Source organism: Desmodus rotundus, chromosome 5 (assembly GCF_022682495.2).
Source record: "Desmodus rotundus isolate HL8 chromosome 5, HLdesRot8A.1, whole genome shotgun sequence".
Classification (NCBI taxonomy): domain Eukaryota; kingdom Metazoa; phylum Chordata; class Mammalia; order Chiroptera; family Phyllostomidae; genus Desmodus; species Desmodus rotundus.
The window spans coordinates 132649021-132665680 of NC_071391.1; the positions used below are offsets into that span (position 1 = coordinate 132649021).

General features: G+C 47.9%; 1 protein-coding gene across 5 annotated transcripts in view; it reads left to right on the forward strand.

The window, feature by feature from the left end:
- The first annotated feature begins 1966 nt into the window (after positions 1–1966).
- The window catches only part of CCDC85A (coiled-coil domain containing 85A), a 166455-nt gene continuing 151761 nt past the window's right edge, over positions 1967–16660 (forward strand). Inside the window, exons 1-2 of one of the 5 annotated variants that reach the window (XM_024553052.4) lie at positions 1967–2993; positions 12589–13552. In XM_024553052.4, coding sequence (XP_024408820.2) covers positions 2739–2993; positions 12589–13552 — 1219 coding nt within the window. In that variant the 5' untranslated portion in view covers positions 1967–2738. Of the gene's footprint in view, positions 2994–12588; positions 13557–16660 lie in introns of all 5 variants that reach the window. The other 4 variants (XM_024553053.4, XM_053925330.2, XM_024553055.4 and 1 more) reach the window with 4 other exon arrangements.

Here is a 16660-nt window from a genome sequence, read left to right on the forward strand (position 1 = left end):
GGTGGCAACTCATCCGAGAGAGTTAGCAGTGAAGGGGGCGGATTGTTTTGTTTTAGAATAGGACTCTTGAAGAACAAACCTGTGATGGAGAAAAGAAAAAAGATGTAAAGATTGCTATTACCAATTAAAAGGCTGCCCAAATGTAGTATCAGTAATGACAAAGTTGCATTTCTGCAGTAATTTGATAAAGCACTTCATGTACATTATCTCATTAGCTGCCAGAGGTTAGATGATTTGTTCAAAGAGAACTACCAAGTGGCAGAGATGGGACTCAGATTTTTCTGACTTGTATTTTCCCTTCCTGTGCCAAAAGTGGCCTTAGAAATTGTGTTGAGGAGAACCTTCTGTGTGCATGAGAGAAGGGAGGTGTCAAAGGAGTACTGTGCTGGACATAGTGAAACAGGGAAGGAAGACTTTATTCGACAATATTGCAATGGGAGGGAGAGAAGGAGGGAAGGGGAGAGAGAAAAGAGGAAAGAGAGAGACACTGAATTGAACTCCAGTGACATAAAAAGGCAGGAGGGTGCTTAAGCCCTGGGATGAGCTATTGGGAACGTAAGGGAGGCCTTCGGGAGTGGGAGGAGTTGTTGGTCAGTGTGTCCAGGCCATCGGTGTTTGCTAATCACTCATTGAAGTTAGGCTTCTACCCTTCCAGATTGGGATATAGTGGCCCTATCTTCCTTGATGGTTCCATTTCCAAGGGATGGCTTCCCTGCCCTTAAGAAATATGCCTGGGAGGTAAAACTGGCGAGAAGCTGGGAGATTTACATCTCAAGTGCGGAGAAATAATTTACAGTGGAAAGTTTTCTAAAGTAAATGCTCTAAGTAAAGGGTGGTCAGGGCCCTATAGGCACCAAGAAACCTGTCTGAAGTTTAGTGAAGCTGAGGGGAACTTGAAGGTCAGAGGGCAGCACCACTTTTCCTTGCTCTGCACGAGGCCGGGTCTCAGAAGTTTCCAACTGATCATCTCTTACTGGGGGCTGCTTAATCAGGGGATGCACAGGGATGAGCTGGTGGATGATTGCCGCTGCACCCTGGTTTCATGAAGCTCCACAGGGGTAAATCCTTGCAGTTTTCTGACTCTGTGTCCATCCTGGAGAAGACGGCTTTCACCTAAATGACATGCCCAGGACCAAATGCACCCAGTTCTTCAGGATTCCATGTGACTTCCCAAGAGGCTAGAATGGGGTGAGTGGAAGAGACTTTTGCAGCCCAAAGATGGAACCCAGAGGCACAGGACACCCATTTCAGAAATTACCATCATAAAAAGCGAACCAGTAAGTCCAGCAGCTCTGCAGCACAGAGGAAAATGGAAATCTCCTTGGCTGGCATTTCGGCTTGCCTGAGGGGCAGCGCTGTGCTCAGAGGGGAGGTGACCTGACCTTAAAATCCAGGCCTCAGGAAGTAGGAGAAGAAGGTATTTTATTTTTCTTTTAAGGCTTTGATGTTTTCCATTTAAAAATTTAAAAGATCCAGTTGCTTCCCCTGAAGCTTCTTAGCAAAGTAGTGGGTTTTTAGAAAAGACAGAGATGGGGGAGGGGGCTGGTCTCCAAAGATCAGTGCCTTGAAGCCTCTCTTTCCCCTTTGCAGAGCATTAGGATTTTTTTCAACGTTCCTTCCCTAACATCACCCCACCCCCTTTTTTCCCACCGATCTTTTCTTTCATTCTCTAAAGTACAAACAGACGGTTACCCCTCAGGTCGTGCTACCCTTCTCTCCTGAATCCCAATGCCTCCAAATACCAAGCTTCTCTCATTTTGGTCGGCAGATGTTTTCCCCTGCCTGGTGAGCAACCTGGTGTGCAGTGGAGGGAGCTTCTCTGGCCACACGGTGGCGCACTCGAGCCTCCCAAAGCCCTACCCGCTACTCCCCCAACCCGCCCCACCCGCGTCCCAGCGCCGGAGCTAGCCGCGCCCCCGACCTTCCCCGGCGGGATAGCGGGGAGCGCGCCTCCGGAGCCCGGGAGGCTGTGGAGCGGCCGCAGCGTCCGGCCGGCGCGGGAGGTACTGCTGGCAGCCGACGGCCCGGCTCCGGGCTCCTCCTCCTGCCGGTCCAGCCTCTACCTCCCCCTTCCCCACCCATTTTCCCCTGGCTCGGCTCTGAAAATCCAAGGCTTCCCCAGGCAGTCTAGGAGCGGCAGCGGGCGCTGCGAAGGACACCGGAGCAGCGCAGCCCGCCCCGCGGCCGCGCCAAACCTTCGGGCAGCAGCCGCGGCGGTGCTCGAGCAGCCCTGGAGGCGCCGCGGCGCGCCCTTGCAAGACTAAGAGGGGAGAAGCCGCGGGCTGAAACTGGGCAAGGGGGAGGGCAGCGCGCGCGCGTGTGCGCCAGAGTGTGGGGGATGACAGTCTCGAATTAGGGCGGAGGAGAGGGCAAAGGAACCGGGCTACGGCCCCTCCGGCACTCCCCTCTGCACCTCCGCCGGTCCCCGAGCTTCTCCCGCCGCGGCGCCAGCTTCTTAGCGCCCCTCACCATGGACTTGGGAGGAGTTGAGATGCGCCTCGGTAGCAGCGCGCGGGTGGCTGCCCGGCCCGGGGGGTACGCGGGCGCGCGCGCGGGGATGGCGAGGTAGGATGGCCGCCCAGCGCGACCCTAGTCGCCCTAACCCAGCGGCCCCCGGGCGGTGCCGCTGACTCGCCGGAGCGCACGGGGGTGTGGGCGGAGGCGGCCCCGCCGCGCCCGCGCCTTTGGGTGTCGCTTTGCCTCTTCCACCCACTTGCACCTGCCACCGCACGGATATCATGTCGAAGGCGGCCGGAAGCGGAGCGGCGGCAGCGGAAAGTTGTCCCCCAGCCTCTGCTGGCGCGTCCGCGGCCGTGGAGGACCTGTCCAAAGTGTCGGACGAGGAACTGCTGCAGTGGAGCAAGGAGGAGCTGATCCGTAGCCTGCGGCGCGCAGAGGCCGAGAAAGTGAGCGCGATGCTGGACCACAGCAACCTCATCCGAGAGGTGAACCGCCGCCTGCAGCTACACCTCGGCGAGATCCGTGGGCTCAAGGTGAGAGCGGGTCGGGTCGGGGACCTGAGGCTCCGCTCCGCGGGTCGGGAGCGGGGTGCCCCAGGGAGGTGGGGCCAGGCTAACTTTCCCTCCCTCCGTCAACAGGTGATCCTCCCCATTTTCCAGGTCAGCATCCCCTGTACCCCATCCCCTGCCCTTTGGAAACTTTTCCAAACTTTGGAGGCTTTTGGTTCCCGACTCTTTCGCTTGTAGGACGCCCAGCGTCGAACTCTCTCGCCGGGTCCTCTGTGGCCGGGGGCACCGACGCCTAGGATGCGGAAAGGCTGGGAGGTGATGGGTACGCAGAAGCTTTAATTTCCCAGGGATCCAGGAAAATCAGTGTTTTGGGTTACAGTGCTGGGATACATACGGGCAGGGGAAAAGGCAAGCGAGGAAGCGAGTCCCGGAGAGCGAGTGCAGAGAGAGTTGGGGATCGGGGATGCGAAAGGCTGCTCTGGTTCTACGACTTCTTCGGCGCACCGGGCAGAGGCGAGGACAGGGTGCTGGTTCCCGGGAGCGGGGCAGCCGGGGCGTCCAGGGAGAGGCCACGGGCGCCACCTTCGGAGCTGGCCTGTATCACCCGGAGCGGAAGAGCTTAAGCTCTGTTACGTTTTCTACTTTCTCCTGTGCGGACCTTCTCCATGAATTCGGATGGCGTCATCTGGGTTACCTGTCCCCCGCCCTCCCCGCAGTAACCTCCAGTTTGATTTAGTTTCATCTGGAAAAGGGGAGCAACTAAAGGACTCAGTATGGGGAGCATTTTGAAGGGTACCCCAAGTGTCAGTTCGTGGTGCTTGTTTTTTGAGCCAGCCCTCCCGCTTTGCTACTAGGGAAAAGGAAAGAAAAGAAAAAAACACCCCCTCTTCTCCAGCCCCCTTTACCCCCACCCCAACTTCTTTTCTCCTTGGAGAGCTGTGCGTGTGTCTGCAGTGTGCCTGCCCAGCCGTGGGCTCTGCTACTCTCACCGGTGGCGGGGAACCGCCCTGCGGGCGTGCACCACAAACTTCCCCTCCTCTCTGCGTGCGTTGGTGCCTCCTGGTATTCCTTCCTCTCATTGTTCTGCTTTTGTTTATAGGAAGCTAGACACAAACGAAGTCACTGCAGGGACCTTAGGGAGCAAATTCCTACAGGCACATGGTGTTCTTGTCCCCTTTCCACTCCCACCCACTTCTCGGGCTGTAGACGCTTTCTTCATTGCCTCAGCTCTCCAGCTCTAGGGTTCTGGGGCTGAGAGGAGTGGGCGGAGCAGAATGTCAGATGCTCACCTGGGTGGAGCTGGCCGCAGTGGACTGTCATATAGTCCCTAGAGGGTGCAATTAGGGAGATCTCACGTCAGAAAAATCCCAAGGCTTACTCTTTCCTTTGGCTTAACTCATTACTAATGGAGAATTTATTAAGGACCAGACTCTTGTGGGATTAGACAGACTACTGTAGTGGGAAGATCATCTCAGACGTGAGTTCGTATCTAGAATCCTCACTTGCAGGAGGATGAGCTCGGGTAATTAATTCCTCAGAGCCTCATTTTACTTATCAGTACAATCCAATGATAATAACCCTCTCCAGACATCAAAAACACAACTAAACTTCAGAACAACCACAATTCAGAACAGCCTGAAATCTAGCTGAATAGAAGTCCTACAACTAAGGATATAAAGGAGAAGTCACATTGGGACAGGTTGAAGGGGTATAGACTAGGAACTGGCTGCTCCCATACCTACATATGGGGGATAAAAATCGGGAAGGATATCTCCACTGTGCAGATGTCCACCCTGAGGAGCAAGGGTTCCCAGTTCCCCACACCAGGCTCCTGAGCCTAGGGTTCCAGTGCTAGGAAGAGAAGTTCCCGTAACGTCTGACTGCAAAAACCATCAGGGACTGTGGCTGAGTGATATGGAATGCCAGGCAATTCCTGTTAAAGGGCTTGCACATGGACTACTCGGATTCACTCCCTCTGAGTTCCAGTGCTGGTACAGCAGCCCGAAAGGCACCAGAAGCATATGGGGAGGAACTGAAATGTTTGGCATCAGGGTGAGAGTTGGAGGAACAGCTTTCTCCCAGACAGAAGTGATGGCAGAGGCCATTGTTCCTTTTCTGAGCCCTTCTACCACAGAGTTGGCAGGCAGTTGCCATATCTAAGTCTCCATTAACCTGTTTATCACTGCTTGCTGCCTTTGTGATTCCTTGAGACCCTGCTTCAACAACTTTTGGTCACATCCAAGCTGTTTCCAATGGCTTTTGCAAATTAATGGCCTATCTTCTCTCATCCTTCATACTTTCCTGAAGTTTCTCAAACAAGCAGCATCTGGCTTCTGTGTGCTCTGTACTGCTTGCTAAGTGGCCTCAGGCCTGGCACTAGTGGCAGGTGGCATTGGTGCACAGCTTGGCCCCTCCTGGGCACCATCAAGCCTAGCACAAATAGCAGCCATCTGCAGATCGTTTTGTAGTTCACGCCAGTGGCCCCAGGAAGAACACAGGCAGTGACCTTGGCCTGCACCTCCTGGGAGGTCTCTGAGCCAGTGCACCCAGTGGACAGCTTCAAACCGTATCAAAGTGCCACCCAACTACCTCCACAAGCAACACACGCAAGGGGCAGACTCAGCAGGCACAAGAGCTCCACTGAAGTAAGTTCTGCTCTGTGGAATGGGCCCCTACACAGCTAACTGTGGTCACAGCCAGTGCTTGCAGCCAAATGTCCTGGAGGTAAACCCCTCCCATTGAGGTGCCAATAGCAATCGAGGCTCTACTACAACAGGAGGGGAGTGCACCTGGAATGCTCAGCTGGGATGAATGGGGAGGCTGTACCACCGGACCCTATCGGATACCTACCAAGTTAGGCTACTTTACCAAACATTGGAGACGTAGCAGATCTACCTAATACATAGAAACAAACACAGGGAGGCTGCCGAAATGAGGAGACAAAGAAACATGGCCCAAATTAAAGAATAGAACAGAACTCCAGGGAAAAAAAGAAACAAAATGGGAATAAGCAAGCTACTAGATGCAGAATTCAAAACTCTGGTTATAAGGACACTTACTGAACTTAGGGGAAGAGCAGATGAACTTAGAGAGGACTTCAACAGTGTAAAATAGGACATAGAAACCATAAAAAAGACCCAATTTGAAATGAAGACTACACTAACTGAAATGAACAATTATTTACAGGGAATCAACAGCAGAGCAGATGAAACAGAGAATGAAATCAGTGGTTTGGAATATAAGGAAGGAACAAACAAACAAACAAACAAAAACCGAAAACACCTAATCAGAACAGCAAAAACAAAAAAGAATCTAGAAAAAATGAGGATTGTGTAAAAAGCCTCTGGGACCACTAACTCCAAGTACCACCAACATTCACACCATGGGGTTGCTGGAAAGAGAAGAGAAAGAGCAAGAAATTGTAATCCTATTTTAAAAAATTATGATGGGAAACTTTCCTAACCTGATGAAGGAAATAGACATACTAGTCCAGGAAGCACAGAGTCTCAAACAAGATGAATCCAAAGAGGCCCACACTAAGATACATAATTAAAAATGCAAAAGGTTAAAGACAGAGAGAGAATCTTAAAAGCAGCAAGAGAAAAGCAGTTAGTTACCTACAAGGGAGCTCCCTCAAGATTGTCAGTTGATTTCTCAACAGAAACTTTGTAGGCCAGAAGGAACTGGCAAGAAATACTCAAAGTGATGAAAAACAAGGACCTACAACCGAGATTACCCAACAAAACTATCATTGAGAATTAAAGGACATATACAGAGCTTCCCAGACAAGAAAAAGCTAAAGGAGTTCATCACCACCAAACCATTTAACATAAAATGTTAAAGGGTCTTCTTTAAGAAGACTATAAAAAAGGTAAAAAGATATGAACAATAAAGTGACAATAAATACATGTTTATCAACAATTGAATCTAAAAAACAAAATAAATGAACAAGCAGAACAGGAACAGACTCAGATACAGAGAATGTTTTGATGGTTGCCAGATGGGGGTGTGTGTGGGAGGTGGGTGTAAAAGGTGAGGGGACTAAGAACTACAAATTGGTTGTTACAGAATAGTCATGGGGATGTAGAGTACAACATAGGGAATATAGTCAATGATATTCTAATACCTGTGTATGGTGGCGGATGGGTGTGAGATTTAGTGGGATTCAGTAAGTTATGTAATCTCTAATGACTGGGCTGTACACCGGAAACTAATACAATATTGTATGTCAACTGTACTTGGAAAATCAAAAATGATTTAAAAAAATAACCATCTCCCCGGGGGTTGTGAAAATGAGTTATGATAATGTAGGGGAAGGTTTAACTCTGAACTTGATTTCAAAAAATGCTAATTTTTCTCACCAGGAGGGGACACATCTCCAGGATCTGGGTTTAATAGGCAAAGTTGAAGTAAAAGTGTAGTTTGTAACCCTCCAATTTAATCTTCTTCCTTGTGTTTTGAACTGTAAGGTGACTTGGAAGAGTTTAATTAATTAGTTAATAGTATGGAGCGTTGATATAGTAGTTCAGAAATACTTGGAAGTGCTGTTAGCTTTTGTAGATTGAATGTGTGTGTGAGTCAGTGTATGAGTAGTGGGGGCCTGGCCTTTGTTCCACTAGCCTCATTTAGAGAAATACCTATTAGGCCAGTTAAGTAAGGGTGGTCACACTCCAAGTAGGGGAGTCTCCTGGTGGTCTAGCTTTGTGACCTGGCATAAAAAGACTTTGCAGCCCACCTCCTTATCAAGTTCAGAAATGATGGGGTCTGATTATTTTCTGAAACAGCCTCTACTCTCCCTTCCCATCATCCCTGGACAGTTGCAAGGTGGTATCTCCAAGACCTCTAACCCACTTCTCAGGAGGCTGTACCAAATCCCTGCTGAGAAGCCAGTCTTCTCCCTTCTCTTCAGCATCCCCACTCAGAGCCTCCCTGGACACCACAGTGATCTGCAGATCTTTAGATGTGATTGGCTGAATAATTCTGGAAGGAAGGGATTCTTCTTTTCTCTGATGATTTGGGATTCTCAGTTGAGGGCTGTAAATTTAGGGTAATTAAGGCCATAACACTTTTTGTTTTTTATGCCCTTTGTCTTTGAAATTGGATGTAAATATTTTCAAGAGTACTGGGTGGTACTGTAGCCGTAGAAGTGGGGAGATGGGAACATCAGTTCTTTTCCTTTGAGGGGTCTGTGACGCTGTCCAGCCACTGGCTGACTTGTCTGTGTTTCAACATTTAGGAGGTAGTGCATTGTGGGGCGGTGGAAAGACAAAGGATCGGGCAAACTGTTAACCTCTCTGAGCCTCAGTTTTCTCATCTGCTACCTGGGAATATTAATTTCACGTGAGGTTTGATGAGGATTAAATGATACATAGCTGAAGTCATGCCACTGAGCTTACATGGCTTTCTCAAGGTCATACAGATATAAATGGTCAAAACAGGCTGACTTTCCTTTCTTCTGGCTAGCTCACATTTTCTGGTTAGAATGTGGTCCTGAAAGGGGTGGAGAAGAGAGATGGGAGTTTGGATGCTGTAAGGAACCAGATTCCTGAGAACCATGTCAGCGCATTGCTGGCCACATACCAACACTCCCTCCGGCTGTTCTGACCTGGATTTTTAGGAGGTTGGGGTGGGTTTGGGGGAACTGGGTCTCTGCAGCACATTAATTTTCCTCCTTGCTCCCCAACACACCAATTTCCCATCCTGCAATGATGAAAAAGGACAAAACAATTCTTCTTTAACCGCACAGCACGTGAGAGTCTTATGAAAATAGAATTTTGGGTTGTGTGCTATGAGATAATTTAGTCTTTTACATGTCCACTTTAAACTGCAGGATAACATCTGATGGCTTGTGGCAATGTTAAAAGGGCACTTAGTGTTTTGAGGAAGAATGCCCAAGTTTTAATGTGGCAGATTTGAAGAAGCTGGCTCGCAAGTTTATTATTATCAAGCTGGTTGCTTAGCTGTTCATCAGGAGGAAAAAGAAATAGCTCAAAACTGGAAAGTAAATAATATTCCCAAGAAAACTACTAGTAGGAAGGAGGGAGCTGGGATAAAGGAAATTAAGTGAGTGGACCCATACCCATACTTTTCTCCCCCAACTGGAATGCTGAGAAGTATTTGTTTCACTCCATTTGAAAAGGGCATTAACTCCTTAAAGCCCATAGTAGCACAAGTCTTGCTTGCTTCCCAGTTCTGGAGAAACCAGGGACAGTTGTAGGATAGTCAGAGGGAAGCAATTGCAGATGGACATTTAATTAGATGAAAAGAACATATTTAAACTCTCTATGAAATGCCAGGATTGAACTAAATGTAGAATAAATTTTGAAGCTTAGAAAGATTAATTACATTTACTATTATTTTCTCAGAATATCCACAGCTTCTGATTTCCCCTAAAGCGTCAGTGTCAAGGGATAATTTCTTCTGTTATTATTGTAGACTGCAACATAGCAGGACTTGCTGCAAATAATAAGAAATCCTTTCTCAGGAGCTAGAGCTGTCTTTTGTTTTGACCACAAGCCTAGGGCTTTAAAGAGTTGGTCAATCCATAAACACATACTAGGTGTGCACCCTATACAAATCACCATGCCAGGTGTGTCAGTAGGTAAGGTGTACCTCGCCCTTCAGAAGCTATCTACATTAGAAAAGAAAAAAATGATGCTCAATGAGTGCCCTAGTTAGTATGTCTTACAGGCAGTTATCAGAGAGTGGGAAAATTACTTATTTCATTCATTCATTCATTCATGCCTGGTGCTGCTGTAATCCAGCTGTTGTTCAAGGGCTGGGGGAATCTTCTCAGAGGAATTTCTCCTCTAATAAATTCATATAAGGGAAAAGATAGTATTTTCTAGCTTGGAAACTAGACAAAATCAGGGTTCGAAATTAGCTGACATAGAGGAAGCTAAAGGTGGAAAGGCAGGAGGAAGCCTTTCTGGCCTGGCCATGGGTTTATTCATTTTTCTCTGGCAAAGGGAAGGTGATAAGTGTTGATATGCAGGAGAGATGTAACCTGCAGGGAGTGTTTTTGGAGATCAGTCTGGCCCAGAGAGCTTGGATTGGAGTGGGAGAGGGGCAGACTGAGGCGGGGAGGCAGACCAGGACAGGGAACTGGTGAGAGGCTTTTGGGAATGCCAGGCCTGAGGTCAGAAAGTGGCAAGGGGAAACAACGGGAGTAGGTGGGCATTAGAGACAAGGAAACAGGTGTTGGTAATAGTTAGCAGTGGAGTTGAACACTGGGCTGCACAGATGCCCTTCTTCCTCAGGCCTTGAGAATCACTCTCATCTTCAGTCCCATGACTGATATGAGGTGCAGGGTGTGTTTGGCAGATGTTTTCTGGTTCATTTTTCTAGTCAATAGCGGGGGAAGTGTTGGAATCAATCTGAGTTTAAGAGAATTATGTCCCCTCTCTGGGCACCTCTAGTTCTGGATTGCGTAAGAGTCACAGCTGGAGGTTTTTAGGGTTTGTAAAGCAGGGAGATCGTTGGTAGCAGCCTCTGTTTCACCCCCACCAAACCATGGTACTTCAAGAAACAAGTTACCCTTCCACTATATGTGAGACTAAATGGGGACTTCTCAATTAAATTGTAAAATTCCTTGGTTTCAGGTATCTATGGTGGGGGTGCCATGTTCTGGATACACAGAGGGGAAAGAATAGATAGTGGGGGGTGTCTCCACTCTCATGAGTAGTCTGATGAGGATGGAGACGTGACTAATAGCCACACTCAACCGTATGTGACTACAAATTGTAATAAGTGCAACAGAGGTGAAGTCTAAGGGGTAATGGTAGAATGTAGAAGGGGACTTCCTATAGATTGGGGGTAGTGGTCAGGGACAGCTTCTGTGGGGGAGTAACAAACAAAGTAAGACCTGGAGGTTGTATGGAAGGTTGGGGGAAAGCCTTCCAAGTGAAAGAGGGGAAGGGCTTGTCTCATGAGGCCCCGAAACAAGGCCAGTGTTGGAGCCCAGTGCATGTTGGGAAGGGCATGTTCTTACCTTCTCAACTGCCTCCATGCGTCCAGACCACCATCATTGCCTTCTACCTGGATCAGCCCAGTGGCCTCCTAGCTGGTCTCTGGGCTTCTACCCTATCCCATCTCCCAGTCTAGCCACCCCCCTCCCACCAAGCTGGTCTCTTTTTCACACAAAACTATGGTGATTCTTTACAAAAGGAATCATATCATGTCACTCCTCTGTCCTCTGCTTGCTAGCAACCCAAAGTCCTTCCTGTGGCTGACAGGGCCCTGCATTACCTGGCCCCTGACCCCTCTCTGACCTTGTTCCCAGCTCTGCCCTCCTTGCTCACCTCACTTTCTACAAGCTGACCTCACTGCATCTTGAGCCTAGGGAGGCTCATTTGTCCTAAGGCTTTTATTTTTGACCTTCTCTCTGCCTCGTATCATCTCTCAAATGTTTGCTTCTCTGCTGAAATGTTTTCCTTCTCTGCAGAGTTGCCGTCTGTAAAAAAATAAAAATAAAAAAATTGGTATTCTTTAATTTGCTTTAGTGTCTTCCCAGCACTTTTTACTACATGACATTATGTTCCGTATTTGCTCTGCCAGTCTTTCCTACTAGAATGAAATCTGTAGGATGTCGAGGTCTTTGCTGCATCCGCTGGTATATTGCTAGCATATGGACTGGTACCTGGCACATAAGAGGTGCTTACTAAACATTTGTGAATGAACCAATGACTCACCATTCATACTGGAGAAGTAGCCAGGCCAGGGGATTGAAAGCCTTGCGAGACTTGGAGGATTTTGCACTTTATCCTAATGGCAGTGAGAAGCTATTAAGGGTTTTAAGCATGGGCGTGATGAGATGAGATAAATTTTGGAGTTAGATTTCCGAAGATTCAGTTGGCTCAGAAGTGGAAAGCAAGAGAGAAGATTCTTACAAAGAGCAACTGGATGGGTAAGGTGGCATTTGCTGCTGAGAGGGGCGATTTGGGGAGGAGACTTTGAATACAGGAGCTCAGCATTGCTGTGTCATGTGAGAAGCCTGGGAGAGGTGCAGGGGTGTGGCAAGTGGGGGCTGGGTGTGCAGGCCTGAAAGGCACTAGAGGGCAATTGTGCTGCTCCCTGAGTGGGGGGGTTGGGGCTGTTTACCCGTGTCATGGGCTGGAAAGGGGGGCAGTGCTTGTTTGTGCTGATGAAAGGCCTGTTAACTCAGAGCTTTGTAGCATTTACCACGTCACAAGCAGACATCTTTCTTCCTTGAAGGTGGGACAGGGGAGTGTTTTTGTTTGTTTTTTCCCAATTGCCTGTTAATTAACAGGCTGCTCCCTGAATACTGAAATACTGAATGAATGACCTTGGACAAGACAAAGTTTGCAAGGTTCAGTTTTCTCTTCCGTAAAAGAACCATAATAATCACTATCCCCTAAGTGTGTTGGTGAAAATTAGACGGAATAATACATGTAAAGCATTGGACAGGGAGCATAACCAATACTCATTATTTTTATTTTTGTGGGTAGCTACAAACCTGAAGCTTCCTCTCACCTTCTCATCTCCTCTCCTAACAGTACAGAGAATTCACCAATTCTCAGCTCCTTGGCTGGGGGGAAGTGTAAGCCTGAGGAAGCCTCATGTGTGCACCTCTGTTGAATGGCTGTTTCTCTCTTTTCAGGATATCAACCAGAAACTCCAGGAGGACAACCAGGAGCTGAGGGACCTCTGCTGTTTCTTGGATGACGACCGGCAGAAAGGCAAGAGGGTGTCCCGGGAGTGGCAGAGACTGGGCCGCTTCACCGCAGGGGTGATGCACAAGGAAGTGGCCTTGTACCTGCAGAAGCTTAAGGAGCTGGAGGTGAAGCAGGAGGAAGTGGTGAAGGAGAACATGGAGCTCAAGGAGCTGTGCGTGCTGCTGGACGAGGAGAAGGGCGCGGGCTGCGCGGGCAGCCGCTGCTCCATCGACAGCCAGGCCAGCCTGTGCCAGCTCACCGCCTCCTCCGCACCCTGCGTGCGCGACGTGGGTGATGGCAGCAGCACCTCCAGCACCGGCAGCACCGACAGCCCCGACCACCACAAGCACCACGCGAGCGGTGGCAGCCCCGAGCACCTGCAGAAGCCCCGGGCCGAGGGCAGCCCTGAGCATGCCAAGCACAGGAGCACTAGCCCAGAGCATCTACAGAAACCCAGGGCCTCTGGGACCCCTGATCACCCCAAAGCACTCAAAGGACCCAGCCCTGAGCACCACAAACCCATGTGCAAGGGCAGCCCTGAACAGCAAAGGCACCCGCACCCAGGGAGCAGCCCTGAAACGCTGCCCAAGCACGTGCTGAGCGGGAGCCCGGAACACTTCCAGAAGCACAGACCCGGGGGCAGCCCCGAGCACGCCAGGCACAGTGGAGGGAGCCCCGAGCATCTTCAGAAACATGCCCTCAGTGGAAGCCTGGAGCATCTACCCAGAGCCAGGGGCACCAGCCCTGAGCACCTCAAACAGCATTATGGGGGCAGCCCTGATCACAAACACGTGGGCGGAGGCGGTGGCGGCGGCGGCAGCGGTGGAGGCAGCAGGGAGGGTACCTTGCGGAGGCAGGCGCAGGAGGAAGTGTCACCCCATCACCGGAATGTCTACAGTGGCATGAACGGTGGGTCAGTACGTGTCGGGGAAACGCTTTGGCGGGGGCAGCTTGGTAGAGAGTTCTGAGAGATAAAGGGTGTTCCAGCCATTTGAGAAAGTGGGGGGTGAAGAGGGGGTGCAAACTAACATTTGTCCCCAAATCATGACGTACGTTTCTACCCACCCTCGCATTGGTTTTAGTTCACACAATTATCCGTTCAGGAAGCTTGGAGAGGACTAGGAGGCATTAGGGGAGGGAGAGGAACAATAATTCCGTGGGACTTTGAGTACTCAGGGTGAGATTTATGGGTACTGAAGATAAAACCAGAAGGAGCTAAGATTCTTCCATCTTGAACTTGAGTGTTTTCCTAGTTGGGTGCAGTTTCCTACTGGGGCTTGCTTGTGGAGCAGGTGACCAAAAGGTTTCTGAATCCAGGTAATAGTTTGTGTGCAGGAAGAAATGAATATTTATTATGAAAACAATAGCATCATTAAAAGGAAATATAGCATTCCTAAACAGACTTGATGCTGGGTTGCCTGAATGCTATGAATATGCCTTAACTTGACCTTGGGATTTTTTTCATTGTGTTGGGAGCCTTAACATGACTCTGTAACTTCACTTTCCATCTAAAATGCTTCAAGTAATTCCCTTCCCCACTCACTCAAATCCTACCCAGTCCTCCTACCAAACTCCCTGTAACATATTCTGAACAGTGCACTCTTTTACCTTCCAAGAGAAATCTTTTTCCATTGCTTAAATGTTCCTTTTTAAGAATATACAGATGTGTTTGGACACTCCTTTGGTTTCCAAAGCATAATATCCACTGCATTTGCTGAAGTGGCTCTAAACCCAAGTTTTTAAACCTTTTAGAAGAGATTTAATTTTCTGCATCTTGGTTCTGAAACCACTTTGGACTCAAGAGGGAAAAAAATCATTCCTTTAAAAAACAAACAAACAAAAATCCTCACAGTCCTTTTATGTTACCTATGGTTGAGTTGGAATAAAATGATTGGTTTTATAAACTGTGGGCTTTTTTCACTCAAAATATCTGAGCTTTTTCACTTTGAAAGCTGCTCTGGAGTCAACAGTCAGCTTTGAGCAGTGGTGGCTTCCAATTTTAGCGGCAACACAATGGGGTAAATTTTCAATATTGTCCTTGGGGATTTACCTGTTGGGTTCCATTTCATCCCAACCCTTTCCTTGTAGTGCTGAAAATTGACTCCTGAAGCTTGGCTTCTAATGCATCCAGTGTTCTCTTCAGCACAAATGGAACTAGAAAGTGGGGGAAAGATAGGGTGATTGGTTGCTTGTGTTGGGAGATGGAGGCAGCGAGAGGCCAGTTCACCTGTCAGGTGGAGGCCTCCTGGCTGGCTGGGGCTTTGCAGTTCATATTGCACCTTCCTTCACTCACTCTTTCTGGGAGAGGAGAGATGCTGCCTGATGCCCGTGGGCAGCCTGGGCCGTGCAGTTCTCCCAGGGTTGGAGGTCATTGAGAAAGATTTTGGTTGTGTTACTACCAAAGCTGGGTCATGGCCAATGAGGCTTGTCTTCATGGGTAATGGGCTAACGGGATGGTGAAGTTAATGACTTTTCCATTTCTTGATTACTTTTTGATGAGAATGAGAAGTAAATAGTGTACACTGTTTTAAGGAAATTTTGTATCTTGAACCAAAAAAAAAAAATTACATAGGGGCAGGTGGTTAACTCACAAAACAATTCTGTCTACCAAACAACTTTTTAAACTAAGAAACTCATTTAGTGTGATCAATGTGTGATTTAACTCACAAGAAAAGATTTTAGGTGCAACCTTTAAACAATGCCTGTCACAAAGTGAGGCGTGTCTTAGATAAGGGGACACTGCGCCATGGCTTACCTCCTGCATTCAGACCAACTCAGGGTCAGGCCAGTGATTTTTAAAATCTAACAGTTTTATTTAGCTAAAAATTCGATGCATCATGTAGAATGCCACTATACTTAATGTTTGGTTTACTTTTCTCATTCTAAAGTGACAGATCTTCTTCTGACAGTTGATAGCCTCACCAAGGTATATTTGTAGTACCTTTCATTATGTTTTTATTTCAGTAATTGATTGGAAAATGAAGTGGCACAAGGTCCATGGGTCGTCAGCCTATAAACGTGGGCATTGGTAACCTGTATTTATCATGACGTTACAAGTTAGTTTTTGGTATGGATGGTAAGACATGATCTTTCATTACAAATCCCCACGCACTTTGGTTGAGTCATTGGCTTGTAAACAGACAGGAACCAGTACCAAGGTTTATCTCAAATTGCAGATTTGCTGAGTCACCGACAGAGTCATTGTGTTTGGCGTTGGTGTGAGACGTGAGTGTTCTGGATGAGCACTTGTATGTTTTTATATGAACAAAAAGCAGGTGAAAGAAGTGGAAGTGTGTCTGCATTGTGGCAGAATGAAACAGAGATGGTGGGAGACTGTGCTACTTGTAAGGACAGACATTCCCACCAAGAAGACACACATGAACACAAACACACTGAGGGACAGAACATCAGTGAAAACAATTGCTGTTTCGGTTGACTCTGCCTTGAGCTTCTTTAAATCTTCAGTTGCATCAAGTAGTTGAGGAACTCGATCTCCAAGACTTTCCTTTGATTAAAACAGTTGGCTTAATTTCCAACTGGATGCAAAGAGGAATTTTAGACGTTTTTCCTCCCTTAAAACTATCTAACACTGTGTAGCCATTTTAAAATCAGTAGCTGATTAACAAACAACAAAAGCAAAGACAAGACAAACAAAAAAAATCCCTGTAAATTGGGCAAAATGCTCATGAATGCATTTACTTGTTTAAAAGTTTTTATTCAGCTGTTTCTTCTAAATTTGTTGAGAGTTCCACTTGCAAAGAGGAAGTAAATTCAACTTCCTCACTTATTCAACACTTATCACATCTAGACATTAAGGCATTTGTCTATTCATTCAAGTTACTTGCTGTATTCCAGATTTGTAAATTAAGTAATCAAATAGCCACGTTTAGCTGTAAATACTAACTGATAGCCTCCTTGGGAATGGGGGATTCATTTACCTGACTCCATTGAAATCCGAGGTTGGACTGAACTCTGTTAAGTGAAAGTGTTCCATTCCACAGTGAGTCCAAGGGGTTT